At 38.8% G+C, this 23715-nt stretch overlaps 1 protein-coding gene across 2 annotated transcripts in view; it reads left to right on the forward strand.

The window, feature by feature from the left end:
• Positions 1-23715, forward strand: part of LOC113536767 (uncharacterized) — a 115293-nt gene that overhangs the window by 81033 nt on the left and 10545 nt on the right. For both annotated transcript variants that reach the window (XM_034300733.2, XM_026930929.3), the window contains exon 4: positions 14430-14635. In XM_034300733.2, the coding sequence (XP_034156624.1) occupies positions 14430-14635 (206 nt within the window). The remainder of the gene's footprint in view (positions 1-14429; positions 14636-23715) is intronic.

The raw sequence follows: 23715 nt of genomic DNA on the forward strand, positions 1-23715 counted from the left end.
TTTGACATTTTGAATGGCTTGGAGAGGGTAAACATGTTCCCCAAAGGCGCAGGCATCAAGACGGCATCTCTGTTTGATGTTCTTGTCTTTAACACAGGCATTCCCAGCCCTTAGCCCACTGTTGATTAATTCTAGCAAAGGCAGGTCTAATGAAAAGTTGTTTTAATAGTTGGCATCAACTTTGCTTTCATTTGTCATGATCTCTCAGTGATTGTAAAACAAGCCAGACTTCACAAACCCACCACCACGCACACAAACACACCCTCCTCACTGTAATCTATCTCCACCTTCAGAAACAGATGGAAATACATGAGGACACTGACAGCAAAACTGTCTTAGCTTTGCTAAGATGACTAAAGCTACAAGAGATATGCTCACCTTCCTCCATTACCCTTCACTTAGGCTCACAACACCTATTCATGGAGTGGAGAGGATTGAATAGACTAATAGATTGGGCCTGTATCAACTGACTGATGTTTACATTGATGGAATTCGATTTTAAGGTTCTGATTTCCATCATATGAATAGTGCTTTTGAATGCCAGTGGGTGTTGCTTTTGGAATGCATCAAGGTTTTACGGGAATAAAAGAGACAGAAAGGTCTTTTAGTGGAATTTTTGGATCACTTTTCTGTAACACTAGAATTAAGCAAATTACCTTGTCATTCTGTCTGCAACTTTGATAGCACCATAATATTTTCCAGGAAAAAAAGACGAAGCAGAAACGTGGATCTTTGGAAATGGAGGGCTCACCATTTGCCTGAACTGAGGCATTTTTTCGTTAGAGAATGGTAAAAGACATTGTGTGGGGTCTTTTAATGAAACCCTCCACTCATTGGCATAATGGCCTATTTATACGGACCATATCTCAAGGATGTTTCTCTACCACTTCAATGCATGATGTTTTCAGTGCTTCAGGACCTGATATACATGCTGTTTCTTAAGTGTTGTGAACCTCCATCATAATAACCATTCTTTTGATCTGATGTCCTGCTTTTTGTGCAATATTTTAAACTTATTGCATTATAGCCTCAATTGGAAATTAGAAGCACAGCAGATTAAGAAAAAAAAAAGAAAAAAACCCATAATTTGTAGAGTTAAAACAAATTTCTGACATTACAAAACTACACTCCCCACAATGGATATAGTCATAGATTATTCTCTTTAATTGCACTGCTAAGTCTTTAGACCCTAAATAGGTGGTCTAACCTCAGGTCAGTTTCAACTTTCCTTCACAATGAGGCCTTAAAACGGCGAAGAGAGCCGTATTAGCAATTGTATAAGGCTGCAATCAGGATGGAGGGAGTGATTGAGGAACAATATGTAATCAGGCCACAGTGGATTCTTGTGAACCTGAGTGGTGAGCTTCTCTGCTTCTCTCATGATCAGTGAGAAAATGAGTTTGTTAAGCTTGTGATTATGCTGCTGTTTGGAGGTGGACGGATAGCCACTCAGTGTGAGGGCCTGCTCTCGACTTTATGGAAATTACTCAACATCTCAGAGGCCTTCTCCTTGTTGACCTGTTGGCTTGTGCTGTTCCCATCCTGTCCTGAGAGACTTGATTGAGAGAATGTGTGTGTGTGAGAGAGAGAGAGAGAGATGAGTGTAGGTGAACAAGCTGCTTTGGGCAGGAGGACCACGTGGAAGGGCAGAGGGACACTTTGGTAGGGGATAATGCATTCTTGGGCTGAAACAGGGGAAGCCATTAAGCAAATTCCATCAAAAGATGGAAATCAATTTGTTGAGTGGTGCTGTGGGACAATTTTTCAGTAAGCTGAAATGGACAGCTGACACCACACCATAAGATGTTGAGAGGTGGTTAAGAAAATGTTTTATTTTGGAAAAATCTTGTGGTAAAATGTCTACAGTATACCCGTATGATAAAGCCTTAAGTATTACTCGAGGCCTGTTATTGATTTTATGTCTATTTATTTTATTTTATTTTATCTTTTTTTTTTCCATTCTCTTGAAATGCCTATTAAAGTATGCTAATAAATCTGAGGTTGGCTGTATAACTAATATATATGGCATGTGACAATCACAAGGAAAAAGAATTGCACTTTTTCGGTCTATTATCTCGTTTGTTTACTGAAGTTACTTATGTTATTACAATGTTTTCACTATTCACATACTCATATTAATGCTGTTGCAAAGTTAGTAGTGTATCTAAAATAACATCATGTGAATGGCCTTGATAAAAGATAATCACAAATAAAAGCATCAGTACATTCATTAAGGTTCATAGTTGGTCTATCAATACATGAATGTGCACAGCATGGAAACAATCCTTGTAGAAATTTTACACTTGATTTTTCTTTGTTGGTTCTCCCTCCCTCTCAGCTTTCCTAAATCCTCCATGTCTATCCGGGGGAAGAAGAAGAAAAAAAAGCAAGCTCCTTCCATTTGGCTTATTTTGACAAAATGAATCACATGCTTTAAAGTGAGCAATAATTTTGCTGATTGAAACGCATGCAAGTCAAGTGGAAGAGTCATTAATGGCCAACAACCTGGATTAAATTAAACACAGGAATGGAGGATTTAAATTTTGATGATATGCATCATAAGTATTTTAATTATAGAGCTTGGTATTTTCCACCATTATTAATTGTCCAAAGCATAATGATTTATCATGGTCTTATGGTCTTGGAAAATGATTATTAATTTTCTGGATGAATTTACCTGTGGGTGTGTACAAGACTCTTCTTGGCAGTAGAGGGATAGAGAGAGAGAGAGAGAGAGAGAGAGAGAGAGAGGGGCGGGGGGGGGGCTGAATCATAAGACATCCCCGAGGACACAACTCATTTTTACTTTAATAAACTCACACTTAAAAGAGCTGATTATGGATGCTGAAGCTCTTCAGGGAAATTTAGTGAAATAAAAATAATGTAGCCCTTACCATTACTTGCTTTGTTATTTATTAATGTGATTGCTCAACTGTGTTGTTTGTGGAAAAATACATTTTGTGTAAAGAAATAACTACTGTTCACACTGTTGTTAATTTGCATAGACTTCACTTAAGCAGACTTGTTAGCATAGCTATTAATTTGACTTACTGTACATTCAGTACATTTAACTCTGCAGTAATACACAAGGGAATCGTCCAGTGTTGTGCTATTAATAATTACTTGTTTAAATGTCTGGATAAAAGATAGGAAACTAAGCTAGTGCAGTTTTTCTGTCATTGTAAGGTAAAATCCACTGGAAAGATGTGAAATCTGGATATTGTTGTACGTTGCAGAATTCATGTGAAAATAAATTTCTTATCTAATAGCCTTATAATAACTGCATTTCCATCTTCTAATGCCAAAATCAGCCTCTAAAGGCCTTTTTGTTATTAGCCTGTCAGTTAGGTCAGGTTACATACTGTATGTAGGTTTCTAAGCACTGCAGGTAGTGGGAACTGTTGCTGCCTCACAGCTTCAGGGTCTCTGGTATGATCCTGAGCTTGGGTTACTGACTGTGTGGAGTTTCCCAGGTTCTCCTGTTGTTTCTTCTGGGTTTCTCCTTGTACCTCTTAAAAACATGCTGGCATGTAGATTAGCTACACTAAATTGTCCCTTGGTGTGAATATGAAGAAGATATCCAGTATTTAGCATACAATAATATGCATAGACACATCTGTGTAATACTCGCAGGTTAGCATAGTCATACTGGCCACTACACAGTAAACTAAACTGTCTGCAATTCACGTTTTCCATTTTTTTTCCCCTCTCTCTCTTTTAGTTAAAGGCTCCTTTCCATTCCATATGATTAATAAATAAAGCACATAAATGCATTTAGCTGAGCAACGGCTACAGAAACTGTTGGACAATTGACAGTAAATATACCAAAAGCTGTAAATGTACATGTAAAGCTTTCATTTATGAAATAGTTTAATGAGGAATGCACTTCATTTGAATTTTGATGTTGAATTTGATATTGATATTTGGTATTAGGCTAATAATGTTTGGGATGCTTTTGAGGTGGCATCATGTTGCCTTTGGAATATTTGGCAACCATTTCTAGTCATGAAATGAGATTACAAAGTGATCAGCAAAGATGCTTTCAAAACACAGGAAAAGCCCAGGGGCAATGTAAGTTGATTGTAAGTCAGGGTGTAAAGTCAGTTTCAAACCACATGCTGAGAGTAGCTAGTTTAAAACTAGCATGGTGTAGAATTTCGGGTACAAAACTTTGTTGCACATCAGCAGCCAATCATTAACACTATCTGATATAAACATAAAATACAATGCCAGCGGTTGAGATGAGTCGAGACAAGCGGGAAGCGGTTAATGCCTGTCTTTTTTTTTTTTACTTCATATTTTAACCCTAGATAAATGAACAAAATCAAAGGGATTGCGCTTTACAATAAAGTGGTGACTCAGTTTATCCATTTCTTGTATTTGTGATTCATACACAGATATGGGCTTGTTCTATTCTGCAGCTCGAGGTCTCACGAAACAAATTAGGCAGCATTTTAGTAACAAATCATAAATCATGAAAAATAACTAACGCCTGCAAACCTAATCTGCATTTGAACACGATGAGCAACAGTGTAATATTACATTTATGGTAAAATTTTTAAATATTTTGTGGTGCATACCACCTTGGCAATATCACAATTTGATGACATCCAGATGATTATCCATGTTTGATATCCACATGAAGAAATTCTCCTAACAAAATACAAAGAGAATAAAACGGATTTCTTGGTGTAAGTTTTGATGGTTTTATTTTTCATTCTGGCAGCATTGTTAACTTTGAACTGAATTACAGAGTTGTTTATTATGGCAAACATTGTAACTACTAGGGGCTAGGTATAGATTTTAAGTTGTAACTTAACTTATGGCTATTGTAACTGTCACTTGGTGCAACGATTGAGTTTGTAAACTTGAACATAGTGGCTAATTAGGTTCAACCTACAGTGTGATAGAATTTTCAGTTGGTGCAACTGGGTGTCTCATTTGTTATCACTTGTTATCCAATCAGGTGTAAATGACAAAATTATCATTAGAATTATTATATGTAAATTATAACGACTGAGATCTTGGTTAAAATGAGAACTTACAGCATGAGGGATTCTGCAAAGAACAGTCAGGAAAATAGACTGAGTAAAACAGTTTGTGTGTGGGCAGCTGGTGCACTGACCAAAGGCAACCTACGCCTACGACACTCACACACACTCACTCCTTGCCTCTCATCTCACTGTTAGCAGCCTGTTATTTTTTACCACAGCTGAAGGTTGTGTAACAGCTCTGTACTCTTGATAAGCTCAGTGGGTGCCAAACATCCCTCATTGACATGTATTAATTAATTTTGCGTCTGATGGATCTGTCCTGTGCCATTTGTTGCGAGGGCATTCCTTTTTAATTAAAAAAGCCCCACGCTTACATCTGTGACTGATATGAGTTTCATATCGACCTTGAGCAAGAGCATCGTCCTCCCGTTCAGTACATGAGGATTTTTTTTTTTTTTTTTTTTTTAAACTTATGGAGGTTTAGTGTTAGGGTCAGTTGATTATCACAAACCAATTTCTGTTTAGTGTCTACTTACAACTATGCACTTTGCTATTGCACTCAGCCACTAAGTGCTAATAATACTTAGAGAGTATAATTACCATCTGAAACCCAGCACTCCTAGCATTTCCTTTTGTAAATGTGACACGCTCAAACAATCTGCCTATTGATCAAATCTCCTGCTTCCCAGGCTTAACATAACCGTTTCTCTTTTATTGCTGTATTAATGATGAGACAGACAGGAGAGAATTTTCGAGGCGCCTGGCCGCTTTGTGATTGATCACAAGAGATATTGCCATGCCCAGGACAAAGGGTCTCCCAGCTTTCATTATCTGAATTGAGTAACTTATCCGATTACGGAGGTTCACTCGATTGCTGAGCGCTATCTGTCGTTAATTTAAAAGGCAGGGAGAACAGAAGAGGGGTTTGCAATACGCCTTTCGCCTCCTGTCTCTGCTGCAGGCTGACATTTGGTGGATATGTGCTGAGCAGATTTGTTTGGGGTGGCACTGTTGACCCGGATTGGGTTCGATGTGTGTTGAAAATGAAAGTGAGAGAATGAAAGTCCCTGAAGCAGCACATGCACGAAGCTAGAGGCAGATGAATAGATGGACTCGGTGTAGCCAATGAAGACAGGTGGCAATAATCCTGCTAAGAGGCAGATGTGAAAGCGCTCATACAAAACCAATTTCGGTCACACCCCCATTTGTCAAAAGCTCATCAGAGTGGGGGACGAGAGTGCCGAGGCCACACGGCCTCTGGATTGCTCTGTTCCTGATTGCCTTGTCAGGATGCGCTTATCCACCTGGGATTGACACAACACACACAATCACACACCAAGCTGAAGTATTATAACGTGACTGCTATTGCTATACTGGCGTCTACCTCACAAACTCTGTACTCCCAGAGTTCCTCTCTAGCCTGCGGCTTGCTCTTAAAGGGAAGCCACATGAAGCTTTATCAACCTCCATTATCAGGGAAATAAAATTGCAACCTGCTAGAATTCTCCTTCCACGAATATGTAATACTAAAAGGGTAGCGCCATTCTAAATATCTTCAGGAAGCAAAAGCACATGGCATCCACTTGTGCGGCTCATGCTAAAGTGCCTCCACTTATCTCCTCCAGACCTCTCGGTGTGTTTACTTCCTTCTCCCCTACTGTGACAGACCTAGAGTAAAGAGGACGGAGCGATGGATGAACGGACTGAGGGAAGGAGGCCTTAATGAAAGAGTAGATTTCAGCCAGCCTGCTGGTTCTCATCAATCAGCCTGCGCACTTTGGAAGCGTAATCCGAGGGAGGGGGCGAAAAGCATCAGGCTTTTAATCTCTATTAGTTAATGGACTCTCCTCTCGGGCAACAGGAACTTTAGCCTGCCCGTCTGCAAACACAGCGCAACACAAAAAAGCCGAGCTCCTGTGTCTCATTCTGACCAAACACTCCAAATAGCAGCAACGCTGAGGCTAAATAAATGCTCTCAGATTAGCCATTGGGCTGTAAAACCTCCCTTTTTATAAACATTGTACTCTTTCAGGATATATTTAACTCAATTAGCTTTTATGTGCAATTTCTGGGACATTTTTTCACATCACCAAAGGGAGGAGGTCAGCGTATGTGGAGTGGCACAGCAAGCCGTGCCCTGTTAAATTAATTTTATCGCTGTTTTATTTTTGAGCACAGTTTTTAGATGTGTTTTTCAGAAAGCTTCCAAGCTATGCAGCAGTGTATTTCTGAAGGGCTTGGGTGTTAATGAAATGCTACAAACACCCCCTCAGCCCTGGGAGACTTTGGAGTTGCAGGGAGCCACATCCATCCGATTCAATTATAAATTAAGTTGACTAACGAACCGTGGCTCATTATGGGAGGCAATTGCTCAGAACTGTCTTTCGACCAAAAAAATAAATAAATAAAGATAAAAAATTTTTAAAAAATCATGGACAATAAAAAGACATCAGTGGCTGGATCACTTGACTGAGAAGATCTGGAGGAAATGGGGTAAAGGGAGAAGCCCTGAACCCAATCCCACAAACCCCCAGAGTAGTGTTTTTACAAAATGAATGTTTCATTCATTTATTCATCTTCAGTAATGGTTAGGGTGGATCCGGATCCTATTCCAGGAACACTGGGCATGAGCAAACACACATTCACACCTAGGAGCAATTTACCATGGCCACCTACCAGCATGTTTCTGGGAAGTGGGATGAAGCCAGAGAACCTGGAGGAAACACATGAACATGGGGTGAACACGTAACCTGAGCTCAGGGTCAAACCAAGGAACCTGGAGCTGTGAGGCAACAATGCTACCTGCTGCACCACCATGCCACCCTGACTGTATGTTCAAATGCTTTATCAAAGCAGAAATTAATTTATTTACCCTGTACCACTTCTTTGTTCAGATTTTAATGATTTCATCTTCCCTTCCTTCATAAAACCTCTCTCTTAATCAATGTCTCTCTCTAAAAGACATGCATTCTTTAGGCCTTTTCTTTGGTCATGTCAGACTATGCTAATGCTATGCTTACAGCAGCATCTGCTCAGACCTCCCACACCAACACAGCCATATTTATGCAAAACAGGGGCAGAGGAAAGAGAAAAAACACATTCAGTTTTTTTCTTCCGAATTTCTTGCTAAAGCACATCATCCTTCTACACCAGGACAGTTTTGTTTTTACTTTTGGCTCTCTTCCTACAAGTGACTTTTTTCCTGTTTCCCATGAATGTCATTTAGGCTCCACTTGTTAAAGATAAACTTGTAGATTTAATCAGCAGTTGTGGGATCCACAGAGAAAAAACATTACATTCTTGTAATTTCTCCAGCTCTCCTAATCTTTCCAAGGCCTACTTGTGGACAGTTTGAGTCTAAGTGTATATATAAAAAAGTGTAACTGCATGTGTGTGCCAGTGAATGTGTCTGTGTATGTATTTAGATAAATTTAGAAACGAATTTATAATACATGTGCGCCTCAGCCATCAGAGGAAAAGTACACCTGAAAAAATAGAGTCACAAAAACCCCCCAAAAAAACCAAAACAAAACTAGAAAATGTATTTGGGCTAACCAAATGCTCATTAATAATGATTGCACCGGTGTACACAGTGTCCTACTTCTTGGATCTTGGGGTTTAAATAATCCCAACAGACCTCTTGCCAGCATATTGATTGATTGGATAGGCCCCTAAAGGTCATATTCATAAAACATTAGGTAGTGATAAACACATTGCTGTCTGCAATTGTTAACCGCTAGTTAATATATTGTAGCAGTTGTTCAGTGGTGTTTTCCTGGTCTGGTTACTTATCACTAGATTTTTAAAGTTTGAATGCATGTTTCCTTATAAAGTTCTACTTAATACTTTTTTTTTTTAAACAGAAATAGCTTTCTGTTGGAACTTTATTCTTTGTTAATCATTCAGAATATGATTTCACAAGCATGTTGGAAAAATGTAATGGGGTCATGCATCTGAAGCTGATGGAGGCATTAGCTCATGTTTAACCATTGCTCATTAAGACAGGTAATTTAATGATATTTATAGTTGTTGTGAATTTATCATACATCACACAAACCGAGCAATTAATTGGGGTCTGTGAGCTTTCTCTGTAACTCGTGGTGATGTGCCTTCACTTAATCAAACTATATTTTGCATCTTATTAGTTATTACCTTCTCTGACTGTTAAGTGTTATACTTATGTTGGAGTTAGTTTTGTAATATTATCCCTGGTCATATTTTGCTTTGTTCCACCACACAACCCCAGCTTCTCTTGCTGCCTGGGTGCAAACAAGTTTACACTGAGCCACTTTACCAATCTCCTCGCTGGAACGCTTTTGACTGACTTGACGAAACAGGCTATTATGGGATCTTCTTTATTAAAGCCCTTTCGTCTTTTTCAGTATTCCAAATGCACATTCAAGGCTGCTTTCATTGTTTTTTTTTTTTTTTAGATAACAAGAAAAATAAGTTAAAAAAGACCTCCTTTTCTTCCTCCTTCTTGTCTCAATAATGTAGCTGCTTTCCTCAGAGTCTAACAAGATAATTAGATTTCCTGGGTATATGTGGTGACCCTCTTTGTGATGCTTTTAACCCGAGCGGAGTCGCCTTGGCCTCCGTAGGGCTGTCATTTTTAAATATAAATATAGCAGACACACAGGGGCCTGTTGAAGGACTGGGGAGAGAAGGCTAACATCAGTGCTTCTATTCAGCACATGGCCATTAAAAAAACTTTTAACCAGCCCCGTTATCTTTCCCCTGATTATTTAAGACTTGGAGACTGACCTCCTCTTCACATCCTTATCTTCCTCTCCCTGCTTGTCTCCTCCTTTAGCGTTTTCCATCAGAAGACAGAGCGACATTGTTCGACAACACGTCTGTCCTCCAGAGCTTTTACCTTGGGAGTCGAGCCCATTATCTAGTGAGATGGAAAAGTATGTTACTTTTAACAAAGCAATATCTCTCGTGCTTGTGTCTATTCAGCAAGGAGACAACAGCGGAAATTGGTCCGATAAGCTTGGAGACGCTCGCGATTGCGCTGTTGTTATTTATTTATTTATTTATTTATTTATTTATTTTTGGATTTCAGAAGGATGAGAACCAAACTGAAAGGCATTCATTAAGTCAGCCAGCTGTGCAAAATAGAAGCAAAAATAATCTCTTTTATGATCTCTTCTCTTTAATATCTGATTATCTCTGACTATGCTGCATTTACAGAGGGCTGAACTCTGGGGCCAGCATTAGTCATATTATACCATGGGCATGAATGACACTAATGCTGGCCCCATATGTTACTGCTAAAGACTGTTCAAACCTCTGATGATGCATTACGGGGGAAAAAAAAAAAACTGAGTGGGCTCCACTGGCACAACTCCTTCTCTTTTCTTTTCAAGATACTAATGCCACTGATCTTTGACCCCTGGTCCATAAGAGTCCATAAAGAGGACAAAAGGGGCCAATGTGTATCTAATTACTCCATGATAAGTATCAAGCTCCATCTGTTTTTAAAATGTGTTTTCTTTGGCTAGGAGAATTCTCATAGGACCACGTAGCACTCTCAGAGAGGATTCCCGAGGAATATGCACGCCTCATGGAAAAAAAAAGCTCTCACCGAGAGTCTTGAACAACCATGCATTTAAGAAAGCCAATAAAGACAAGTCTACACAAGCAGAAAACCTATAAGTACTCCAGCCTAGGGAATGAACTGTGATACGGAGGGATTGAATTCGGGCCTGCTTTTCGAATTCCAGTAGAGTGGGGAGATGGAAATCACCAAAATCAGAACTCTAGATAATAGGGATTAGGGAGCGTAACAGTCCAAAGAGCCCCCATATCCTTTCAAGCGGCCCCCTTGCCAGTGTGTAAATATTTTCTTGAAATGTACCCAAAACACTGAGTCCATTGAAATTGGCGGCTTGGGTTGTCATTAAATCTCGCTTACTCCGCAAACTAAATCCGTTTACCTATGCAGCACTTAAAACAGGACGTGCCGAGCTCATGAGAGGCTATTCTTAGGTGAACACTCAACCACTAGCCCATCTCCTGGCCACTCAAGTGAATAAACGCCAACATTGGCCCTCAAAAGTATCCCACAAGGGACGTGGGAGGGCAACCCTGATGTACAGAGTATTTAGTGTCTGCACTGAGATGAAGGGAGCTTGTTTGGATGAGGAGTGGGGGTTGGTGTAGATAAACATAGTCTCGAGGAACCAATCAGAGACAGAGAAGGCCATTCAGGAAGTACGAGTGGTTTTTGGGACAGGGCTGGAGCCCAGGGACCAGCCGCTCCCCCTGACAGCTTATCTGTTGCTTTGGCTCATTTATGTTTGTTCTGTTTTGATGTGTGGATTTCTGAAGTGCTATAGAGGACAACTGTGTGCCTCTTGCTGTGTGGACACACACAAGCCTTCAGGAGTACATATCCAAACACATGTGGCACCAGTGTGGGAAGGTTTTTGGTAATTGTAGTAAGTCGCGTCAATTGTAGATGTGTTTTAAATGTTAAAGAGCTTCAGGTTTAAACAACAAGGTCTTAGAACTAGAAGGAATTTTTTTGCAGCTCTTGCAGCCATTACAGTAAAGTCACATGAACTTTTTGGGTAAGCATATGATTCATATTTGAAACTTACACATGCCGGTTTTTAAGAAACTTCACTTTATTTTTCACATGCAGTGGTCTTTTTCCATGTTTCTTTTCATTTATTTTCACATGATTTTTACATTTGATTTACTTTCACACATTAATTTCTCCTTTCAGGGCATGTGCTATTATTCGCACATGCTGTTTTTACATGGGACTCCTTCATTCCCATATGGGAATGTTGTTGAGCATGTTGTTTAATTGTACTGATGTAATTTTCTCACATCAATAATTATTTTTCATATGTAGTCACATTGTTTCCATTATGTCGTGTTTACTTGAGGATCCCTAAAATAGCTGGATCCCTCTGGTTTACATACAGTAAACCAGTGCCTTTACATTGTATTGTGACTTGGCCTAGTGATCTCAAACCACAGAACTTTAAACATAAGGAAATAGTTATCTTCCTTACAAAATACAAACAAAACAAAGTCAGTGTAGCTGCTATTAATACTTTGCACATTGTAGACATGTGCACTGGTAATAGACCAGGTTTTTATAGAGAATATTGCACCTACTAAGGGTTGGTTAGTACGAAATGTATATGATTTTTTTTTAATGTGATGTGATTTTTCATTAAGGGGAAATTGAAGAAAATCATCCATAAGTAGATGCCTCTGAAAATTAATGAGCTTCATTGTGGAAATAGAAGCAGGCAAAAGTTTAGAGAGTGTCTGAGTTGGGTCCTATCAGCCCTTTTCTCTCTCTCTCTCTCCCTCTCTCTCTCTCTCTCTCTCTCTCTCGCTCTCTCTCTGGCTGAAGAGCAGAGCCTGACAGCAGTCTGAGTAATGAAGACAGATGTGGCCTGCTATCAGGAAGCCACTTACTGCGGTTTGATGTAACCTTAAACATCGCGGATGGCTTGATGGCGGTCGCCACAAAGAATCTAATTAATGAATAGTGATTCTAAAGAGGGCGATGCACTGTGCATTTGTACATGAAGCCCAGGCGCTAATTAAAAGATGTTCAAATATCATGCCACAAATTCTTAGGCTGTGTTTTCTATTTCCTATTCAGCCACAGGTCTTAACAGCCTTCATCCAAAGAAAAATACAGACTAAACAGCTAATCTCTATAAGCACTGTGTTAACTCTTAGCTATTTTGCAGGCCTGAAGCATAAAGCATAATATAAACTGAGCCACATTTCTGTCTGCACATTTAAATAACCTATTCCTTCTTTTTTTGCAATAAACTATTCACCTGTAAGTTGAGTCAAATATATCAGAAACAAAACACCTTAGGGGGAGGACTGATAAAGAACACACACTCAGCCTCATCCACCCTCCCACACACACACACACACACACACACACACACACATGCTACAAACACACCTACAGACCTGCCTAACCTGCCCTGCTTTTATAATCCCCTCTGGTGCTAGAGCTGATGTTAAGTGGAGACCTGTATGTGTTGTAACAACAGAGCACTCTACGCCTGAAGGGAGGTAGAGAGAGAGAGAGTCGTTTAAAAGAACAGGTGTGAAGCTGCTCTCATCAGCGGAGTTGTTGGACCTCACAAAGGGGCCTTTGTTCATTTTTTTTTCAATCAAAAGCCCTAATGACTTGGCCTAAGAAAGAAAAAAGCGATATTTGAAACTCAGGTTAGAGACACAGCTTCTGTCCAGGACTTGTTGTTAGAACATCTTAAAACTTAAAGACTTTCAAAACATCTTTCCATCAAAATATATAGGTATGTTTAAAAAAAATTAAAGCAGTTTCACTGATTGTTGTATGAATGAAATTATAAGAAAGGTTATGACTGCCAACCACACCATACAGCCTACCCTTTGCGTTAACGACATTCATATTTCATACTAGCTGACATCTGTAAATGTTTATGAATTTACATTAATCAGACCATCCAGATAATGGCAAAATACTAGCCTTTGGTTCGCAGTACTCCTATAAAGCATAATATGACCAAAGACCAAACCTTTATCAGATAGAGTGACAAGTTTCACCATCACCAACCAATCAGAACTATGATCTGACACAAACAAGCAACGTTTCATCTGTGATATTGATGTGCCGCAGTTAGTGCAATGTCTGCTTTACAATATTTATGATTATTCATATCTTGTATTCACATTTTCTCCATGTGGGTTTCATCCAGGTTCTTCAGTTTCTGTTCACTTCCCATAAACATCCTCATGAATGTATGTGTACTTTTAAACTGATATGTGCTTTTTTTTTTTTTTTTTTTTTTTTTGGCTAGTTCTATGCAAAAAGTAATGAACCATATCAATGGGGAAAAAATTTTAATATGCTTCACCATTTACCATTACATTAAGTGTGCTTTGTTTGCTATAGCATTTAGTGGCAGTTACAGAGGACAGAACTGACTATGTTGGCTGCTATTAACAAAATTGAGCCCTCCTTAATATCTAAATCTAGGGAGTGTTTCACTGTGAACTTACCTGACAAAATAGGATGCATTATTCTACAGTCTGGGCTAGAAAGAAATCAGGCCTAACATTGCTTCTTCATAACATTTTGTGTATTTTTCTTAAGACCATTGGTGGTGCTGTTGTGCTTGCTTACAAAAGTCTTACAAAATAACACACAATAAGACATTTGTTAACAGCAAATAATCTCAAAAATGCAACCTTATATTCATATCATTTTATCTTTGAAAGACATGCCATGCTATCCCATTTATTGTGAGCTGTACTAGATTTGTAGAAGTTCAATTTATGTTCAAACAGGTCTATGATAAAACATAAGTTTGGTTGGTGCAGAAGGCTGCAGATGTTTAGTCATAAGTGAGACCCACAGTGTTAACCCTCTGTGTTCTCACTCTGTCTTTTCCTCAGTACCAGCAGCAGAGAGTTGCCCCATGGCAGTCCGTGGCGTCTCAGTGGCGTGTGTGGCCCGTGCTGGTGGTGGCAGTGGTGATGGCGGCCCTGGTTCCCTACACTGTGTTCTGCATGCTGACAGTCTTTGATAATGACCATCCACATACTCTCTTCAACATGGCTGCCATCTGCTTTGGCATCCTCTCTGAAATCCTGCTGCTCAGGTGAGTGTTGATGACTCGTAGCCATCATGAGATCTGTGGTGATGGAACATTTTCACTCTGGAGCAGAGATCGGAATAATGGCGTAAAGTAAGCAGGAAATCCAGTGCGCCGATCAAGATGAATTCAATTAAGTCCATTTGAATTGAATTGAGTTAACTGAAGTGCATCACTTTATTTTATATGGTAACCTGTATGCATCATGTTTTTTTTTCTGGAAATAAAGGTATATTACGGAATATAGCATAAAAGTTATATGCGTAAACATGAATACAATCCACAGTCAAAACAAGTCTAAAAACATACATGAAGCTAGAGCTGGGAATATTCACGGTATTCATGTTGGTGTGATGTGGGTGCAAATATGCAAATGTGCAAGTGTTCTGTTTAGAAGCTAGTTAATGAGCATTACTGAATTCTACACATAAAGCTAAATGTGCAAAATGGGACATGACAGCTACACAATGTGCAAAATGGTACAAATGCCTGTTTAATAGCAAGAAACTGACTGAGTCTATCTTACAGCAAGACACCCAAATGGGGGTTAAGCCCCAGGGTGAGTAAGAAGTCTTCTTCTCTGCTAAACCTGTTTGGGAGAGAGGGAGGAGGGGGGAGGCTAAAATTAATTTGGTGGTTGGGGGCTTTGTGGTTGCCAGAAGGTATGCACATCTGTGGCTGTCTAATTGCAGAGATGACAATAAACCATGTGACTCGCACCACCCACAAACCTCCACCTCACTGCTCCATCAGAGAGAAAGATAGAGAGAGAGAGAGTGAGAGAGAGAGAGATTCAGCCTCTTATATAAGCACTTCTAATCAGAATCCATGCTTTGTCTGATTAATATGGAGGTATATGGTGAAAATTATGTAGCTGAGATGTCTGTCTGCATGTAGCTCTGCCTTCCTCATGCAACCAATCATAGAATTGCTCATAGAATTTCTTTTTATTTCTTCTGCACTGACTATTGCATGACATAACATACTGGTTTAAATTATGCAATATAATAGTTTAGCGACATTTCACGAGCTAGCCAGCTACCTAAACTAGGTATTAAATTAACAATAACCTCTGTTGATGTTTCCTCTCCAGCAGTAGCTAGCTGTTTTTAGTAGTACCAGGCCAAGCTAGTGTTCAACCTATGTAAAATAATGTATCATGGAATCAAAACCTGTAATAGTAGCAAGATTTTAAGCATAAAAATGGTAGTGCTTTAATTTGAGCTTCCCTTAAGTGACATTTATTGCATTAGTTAAACAAACAAACTGCAAACACTTGTACTAATTATATACACTCACTGTCCACTTTAATAAGAATACCTGTACGCCTGCTCATTTATGCAGTTATCCAATCAGCCAATGACGTGGCAGCAACACAGTGCACAAAATCATGCAGATACAGGTCAAGAGCTTCAGTTCACATCAAACATTAGAATGGGGAAAAAGTGTGATTTTTCACTGCGGCATGGTTGTTGGTGCCTGATGGGCTGGTTTGAGTATTTCAGAAACTGCTGATCTCCTGGGAATTCCTGAGTTTACACAGAATGGTGTGTACAACAAAAAAAACAACTTGTGAGTGCAGGGTCTGCAGGGGCTGAAACACCTTGTTGATGAAAGAGGTCAGAGGAGAATGACCAGATTGGTGTGAGCTGACAGGAAGCACTCTTTACAACCGTGGTGAGCAGAAAAACATCTCAGAATGCACAACACATCAAACCTTGAGGTGGATGGGCTACAACAGCAGAAGACCACATCAGGTTCTACTCCTGTCAGCCAAAAACAAGAATTTGAGGCCATTATGGGCACAGACTTACCAAAACTAAACAGTTGAACACTGGAAAAAGACCAGGTGATTTTTTTTCTCATCTTCAGCTGTGCATTTTGGGTAAGCCTGTGCCAATGATGGCCTCAGATTGCTGTTCTTGGCTGACAGGAGACAAACCTGATGTGGTCTTCTGCTGTTGTAGCCAATCCACCTCAATTTTCAATGTTCGTGCATGCTGAGATGCTCTTCTGCTCACCAAAGTTGTAAAGATTGATTATATGAGATACTATAAACTTCCTGTCAACTCAAACCAGTCTGGCCATTTTCCCCTGATCTCTCTTATCAACAAGGCGTTTCCACTCGCAGAACCATTGCTCACTCAATGTTTTTTGTTTTTCACGCCATTCGCTGTAAACTCTAGAGACTGTTGTGTGTGAAAATTCCAGGAGATCATCAGTTTCTGAAATCCTCAAACCAGCACTTCTGGTACCAACATCCATGCCACGGTTAAAGTAACAGAGATCACAAGTTTTCTTCATTCTGATGTTTGATGTGAACATTAACTGAAGCTCTTGAACTGTATCTGCATGATTTTATGCACTGTGTTGCTGCCACACGATTGGCTGCTGAGATAACTGCATAAATGAGCAGGTGTACAGGTGTTCCTATTAAAGTGGACGGTGAGTGTATGGTTAAATAATGAAGACCCCAAACCAGTGTTGACAGAATAAACCAACACTTTAATGAGCATATTTGAGGATATTGATCGAGGCTGAATAGCAATTTCCAGTATTTACACCTGGAGAGTTTTTTTTTTTTTTTTTTTTTTTTTATTAGCTCATTTAGGAACATGACATAAATTATTTTTACTAATTTATGTGGATAGCTAATGTTATGTAAACTATTGTAGTGATGTCATATTATCAAGCATGAGATTGGCTGACCTGTCAGTCAGCAGATCAGTATGAGTTGTTTGCAGGAGGACAGTTCTGACCTTGTAAAGACAAGAAAACTGCTTTTTACAAAAACTGTTACTAAACTAGAAGAGCCAAAAAGTTTCTTTTGTTTACTGAGGTTAAGGTGAGGGTTAGATTTTGGTGTAGGCATAGCATTAATTAGCTGCATTAATCATGTCAAGGGAAGGTCCTCAAATAAGGCATAAGATTCTCTCTCTCGCTCTGTGTGTGTGTGTGTGTGTGTGTGTGTGTGTGTGTGTGTGTGTGTGTGTGTGTGTGTGTGCGTGTGTGTGTGTGTGTGCGCGTGTACGTACGTGTGAAACTAGGCTTTTACACGATATTTCAAAATGTTTTTCCAGAATTTCTTGACCGTGTATGTGTGTGAGTGTGTGTGTGTGTTTGTGTGCTGTATTCATTACAGACCCCTGCTGTGTGAAGTATTTGCTAGAGTTTGATTAAGTTGAGCTAAATTTCATTAGATTTCAATAAACACCCTTTCCTCTCAAAGGCTCAGTTTACCTCGCTGCTTTCGCCATTGTAATCACTAAAGCAATGAGCCAACCACAAGGAAATGAAAGCACTTTGAAATACACACCCACAGACCCTGTGTGTGTGTGTGTGTGTGTGTGTGTGTGTGTGTGTGTGTGTGTGTGTGTGTGTGTGTGTGTGTGTGTGTGTGTGTGTGTGTGTGTTGGGGCGGAGGGGGGCGGGGGTGTTGGGGGGGTGTCTGTGAGTGTGAGTATGATTATGATTTCAAAAGCATCAAATGTCTTGGCTTCATATTTATGCAATACTTCTTTCTCCAAAGGGGAACAGACATTAATTTTCCTTCCAGGAATACACGTCACACTCACAGACAAGTCATTACAGCCACATCGCCACCAGAAATATGAGTCGCTATTTCTGCCACTTGTGAAAGGTGCGCGTGCTATTGACATGATCAATGAGGGGTAAAATTAAAAGCTGCATTGATCTCCCTTTATTTTTTTTTCCCTATTTCAACCCCTGTGATTCTGCGGCACCATTTTCATGCATAACAATTTCTTCTGTATTTCCCAGTGTAATGTGGCATTTGAAATAGGAATTTAACCTACTACATGATTGAGATGTCATCATTAGGGCGAACATGCTGGTTACAGGATATTATGAGGTGTGAGGTGTGGAGCAAAAGTCCAGCAGAGCTCGATATCAGACAATCAAATATACATTTGAAATCACTAGGCAGCCAGAGGGAAATTAAAGGGAACATAATAAATGAAACTGCTGTTATCTTGCTAGACCACATATTTGATATAGTCCATATACACTATATGGACAAAAGTCTGTGGACACCTGACTAATCACACTCATATGTGCTTGCTGAACATCCCATTCCAGATGTAGTCTTTGCTCTGCTGTTATAATAACCTCCACTAGATGTTGGTATTTGTGCCCATTCAGCCACAAGAGCATTGGTGAGGTCGGGCACTGAGAAGGTCTGGTGCATAATTAGTGCACCAATTCATCCCAAAGGTGTTCAACCATAAAAAAAACCAACTCTCCGAAAAATGATCTCTTCTTCCCAGTCCGGAAAAGAACAGTGTAGAACAGAATGTAAAAAGTTGAATTTGATGTGGCTTTATCCACTCACTCCACAGATGTGTTTTAAAGAGCACAAGGAACTGTATTACACTGTGGAAAAAAGTAAAATATGTCTCCTCTAATACTTTTCCCATGTGGCCATGCATGGACACTCTGTTTAATGAGAATTGTGCTGAGGTAATGAGGGGACAAGGGCTATATTAAGATTCCCATATTAGGCAGTTAACCGGCTCAATGCTCTGAGTAAGATAGAAGTTCTCATGAGTGTGTCAGGTCTTATACAAGGCTCAGAGATTTCCCTTCTGTAGGAAAGAGGGTTCAAATCACCACAAAATGGGTTGGCTGTTACCTCCAGTAGCCAAGAATTAGAAAAATGAAAAACTGAAGTGGAACTGGTACTATGGTAGAATGATTGCAAAAGTTTATCATTTATTATAGACCATTGTAGAACATCAGTCAAAAAGTGACAAGTGAATAATAATAATAAAAAAAAATGGTCTAGTATAGCTTAGAGGAACTCTATTCTATAGTATTCTATATGTTGTGTGTCTATCTATCTATCTAGCTATCTATAGATAGATAGATAGATAGATGCACACACACATATATATATATATATATATATATATATATATATATATATATATATATATATATATATATATATATATATATATATATATATATTATTTTATGACTTCTACATTATTGATTCAGTACAAAAACATTTTAGATTTCCAAACATTAGTTTTCCAGCACAAAATTAAATGTTACAGAAAAATGTTTGTATGTCAGTAAAGAAAGCAGCATATTACATAAGAGACACTTTTCAGACAAAAAAAACATAATGAAGACTGCTGGGTTTTGCTGCAAAAATAAGAAGCAAGTGTGACAGTCAAAGTCTGCAGAAGAGCTGTGTCTGCTTCTGCAAGATGCTCAGTAACACTTACAGCTCATTTCCTTATAAAAGTGCACACATTGTACCTGAGACTACTATTTTTTTTAAAGCGAAGGATCGTCACATCCGATATTGACTTTGTTTCATTTATTACTGTTTACTGCTCTTTATAGTATATTTTTAAATGTAGAAACATACATTTAATTTCATTATTTTTGAAGGCATCATTGCTCTACAGCATTCCTTTGCATGTGCCTAAGACTTTTGTACTTAATTCAGTACTGTGTGTATATATATATATATATATATATATGTGTGTGTGTGTGTGTATATACATACAATTTTATATATATGTATATGCGCAATTTTTTAATAGAAGTATTTTTCATAGAAGTCAATGTGAGCAGTAGAGGGTTAATATAGTGCTAGATTTTCCCTGTCAACAGTTGATTTGAAGAAATTATCTGGTCTGTTGGTTTCCTCTGAGAATAGATCCATAAATTCATTCATTTCTAACACCAAATTACTCTCACAATGTATAATGATTTGAAATAAGATGTTGGTAGATAGTCCTGCAGAAAATTGACTTTTCCTGTTTCTCAGTTTCAGTGTGTATGTGCATGTTCAGGGTGGCCTTGTATAATGACAAACTCCGAGTTACAGATTCTATTATGCAGTTTAGTGTTCCACAGAAACCCATATCTGTGTAAAGAAATGAAGTAATCTCTGAATCATTTCAATGAAACTGGAAATTGGGTACACACACACACACACACACACACACACACACACACACACACACACACACACTGCCTCTACTGTTGGTTTTGAGTCTTTTGCAATATAAGTAATTGGAATAACGCTCCGGGTGCTCTGCATCATTAGCAAATGAGCAGCCTGCTTTTATTAGCCTCCGACTTGTAAATAATGTATTAAATTCTTGGCGTAAACATGATCAACTGTTCGCCATGTTCATGATGGAAACAGAATGTTGCTTGACTTCCTCTAGTCATTCAGCAAATTCAGTGTGAAAGCTGATCTTTACGGAAATAGTGTTACAAATACAAAATCACCCCGGGGTGTCCTTCCCTGCTAACTGGGGAAATTAAAATTTGACATGTACGCTATTTTTTTTTTTTTTTTTAAACTTTCTCCACTGCTCTCAACTTGTTTCATTGTTTATGAGAAAACAAACACGGGGGCTGTTTGTAATCAAGGCAAAATGCTCCTATTAAATGTTTTCCTTGGGTAAAGAATGTACCTTATGAGCTGGTAATTAATATCATGGCTGCGCTGCTAATCTGCTGTTGTTCCAGCTCTCATCGTGCTCACATTACTGAGCTGTAATTTTACAGCAGAAAATTGGTTTATGTTTAAACAACATGTTAAATAGCTGCAGAGAAATGGTTGTGCAATGCTGTGGTCAAGGAGGACTTGTAAATCCGTATACTGATCTACCTCAAGGGACAAAACGATGTGTGCGTGGGTTACACAGTACATTTCAGACTCAGTTTAGAAGTGACTTCATTCTGTAACTGTCTACTATATTTTTCAGGCCAAGTAGTGTACTAAGGCTGTTCAAAATGTACGCAAAAAAGTGTCCAGCATGCTTTGCAGTTTCAATGCAGAAGACTCTCAGCAGGGACAAATTCAACCCTAAACCAGCGGCTAACCTCACGGCAGGTCAGAAATCACATTGGGACATTTTCAAAATTTACGACTTAAGTTAAAGTTACTCAATACTTGCACAGAAAGTATTCAGATTTGGATTACACAGGTACTTAAGTTGATTGTCCTGCTGTCTCATTTAGATCATTCAACTTACCTGTGTGTAGTTCACGCCACTGAGGTTGCCAGATTTTTATAGAGTAAAACCTTGTGAAATAGGATTTTTGTGAAATAGGATTAGCACTTGATCCAACACATCCTATTATTTGTTATTATTTCTGTTTGTTTGTTTGTTTGTTTGTTATTCATTCATTCATTCATTTTTATGTTGTGTGCTGCCAGTTAATTGTGCCCACAACTTAATATTCTTAATCAAGGTCATGAAGCCATAGATGCTAGATGTAGGCTATTTATTAATATTATTTCATTATTTTGAGTTGCCAAAATAATAAAATAATACTTTGGTGAATGTGATGTACTCTCCTATAAAGAAGACATGCCCATGCATTAAAGGATATGGACTAGTGATTCAGGAAGCTCTTATGCAAAAATGTATGATAATTCATGACCTTTATATATAATATCTATCATTTGATCTGTTGTGTTCATCAGGAAAAAGAAAAGCATAACATTTAAGATGGCAAAATATAAAACTAAAGTAATTGAAATGTAGTTGTTTTTATAATATATTGTATAATTATATTGAGAATGTATTATTATGAGTAAATTGACCATATTGGAGAAAATGTTTTTATAGGTAGGCTGTACTGTATCTATATTTTAATGCAGTACATAAAAACACTACATTAAATTCAAGTGTATCTAAAGACATGACACCTCACTGACCTGGCATTGTAGAGTAACTACACTCACTGGCCACTTTGTTGCCATCTGTCACTGTGCACAGTTTGTCAGCCACCTCTACGTACTCTATACCTCAATAAAAAGGGATCACTGTAGGATCACCGCTGACCAGTGCAGCAGTTACACTGACACGGTGGTGTGTGTGATGCTGGTATGAGTGTATCAGGCACAGCAGTATTGCTGGGTTCTTAAATACCTCATTGTCATTGCTGGTCATAGGTGCAGATTTGAGTTAAACATTGCCTTATTCAACAGCCTACCACTAGCAGTACATATTGTTCAAAGATGAGATGCCGTTATCAAAGGTAGATGCAGTAGTATATTGGACTGCAGGATCACTATAAAAACAATCCATTTAAAACTCTCAGTTAAATACCAAAATTGTTGATTCGAGATGGTATGAATGATAATAACAAAGCATCACATAACTGGAGCAGAGTAGGTCTTAAATTATATTAAACGAGCAACATGGCTAAAGACTGATTTTGGGAAGTTTACACTGAATGAGATCAGTGTTTGTTTTTGGAAGGAAGGGGATTGGTCAGGCAGTGGGAACATTTGTCTTATTTCCACCCCCGAAGTCTCAAAATTGATCTCGACTCATGGGCAGAGTGTCGCCTCATGAGCAAGCAATAGCAAAGTGCAAGTGTGTGTCATTGCTGAGCACACAGAATGGACATATACTCACACACAAAAGCTTCTCTGCACTCTCGATTCACTGCTTTGCGCTTGCAAATAGCTTTTTGTGCTTTGTTTGCAACACTTCATGCTCTCTGTTAATAAACACTTTCACTAACAATGTTATGTTCGCTCAGATCTGGAGCCCTTGTGCTCTTAATTAATTAATTATACTGTTTAAACACCATAGGTGTGGATATATAAATGAGAATTATCGCTGAATGTTTTTAAAATGATTGCTAATCACTTGTTTTGCCATAACTCTTTGTGATAATAGTGAATTTATTTCAAGGACTTCATTGAAAATTATGTTTTTGGATTGTTCTGGCATGTGCAGCTTTTATTTATTTACTTTGCTTACCCCCCCACCCAGCTTTAGTTTTTTGGGGGGGCGTGAATGACCCAATACCCCTATAGACGGCCCCATGTTGCTGGTACAACATTACAGTTCATCTACACAGTTAATTAGAATCAACTATGAAGGAACATATATCACAGTCCTCGGTGCATACAGTTCTGTTTGCGCTGTATGTCCTGTTTGTTTGATGGAGTGCAGTGAGTGCTATCTGATGCATTGTTCCCCAGAGACACTTGATGCAAATTAACAGCCATCGTAGCGTGTGTGAAAAGTTATTTTACCTCTCCTAATTAATAGCAAGGGAGTTATTTATATGCA

The sequence above is a fragment of the Pangasianodon hypophthalmus genome, chromosome 2, assembly GCF_027358585.1.
Source record: "Pangasianodon hypophthalmus isolate fPanHyp1 chromosome 2, fPanHyp1.pri, whole genome shotgun sequence".
NCBI lineage: Eukaryota > Metazoa > Chordata > Actinopteri > Siluriformes > Pangasiidae > Pangasianodon > Pangasianodon hypophthalmus.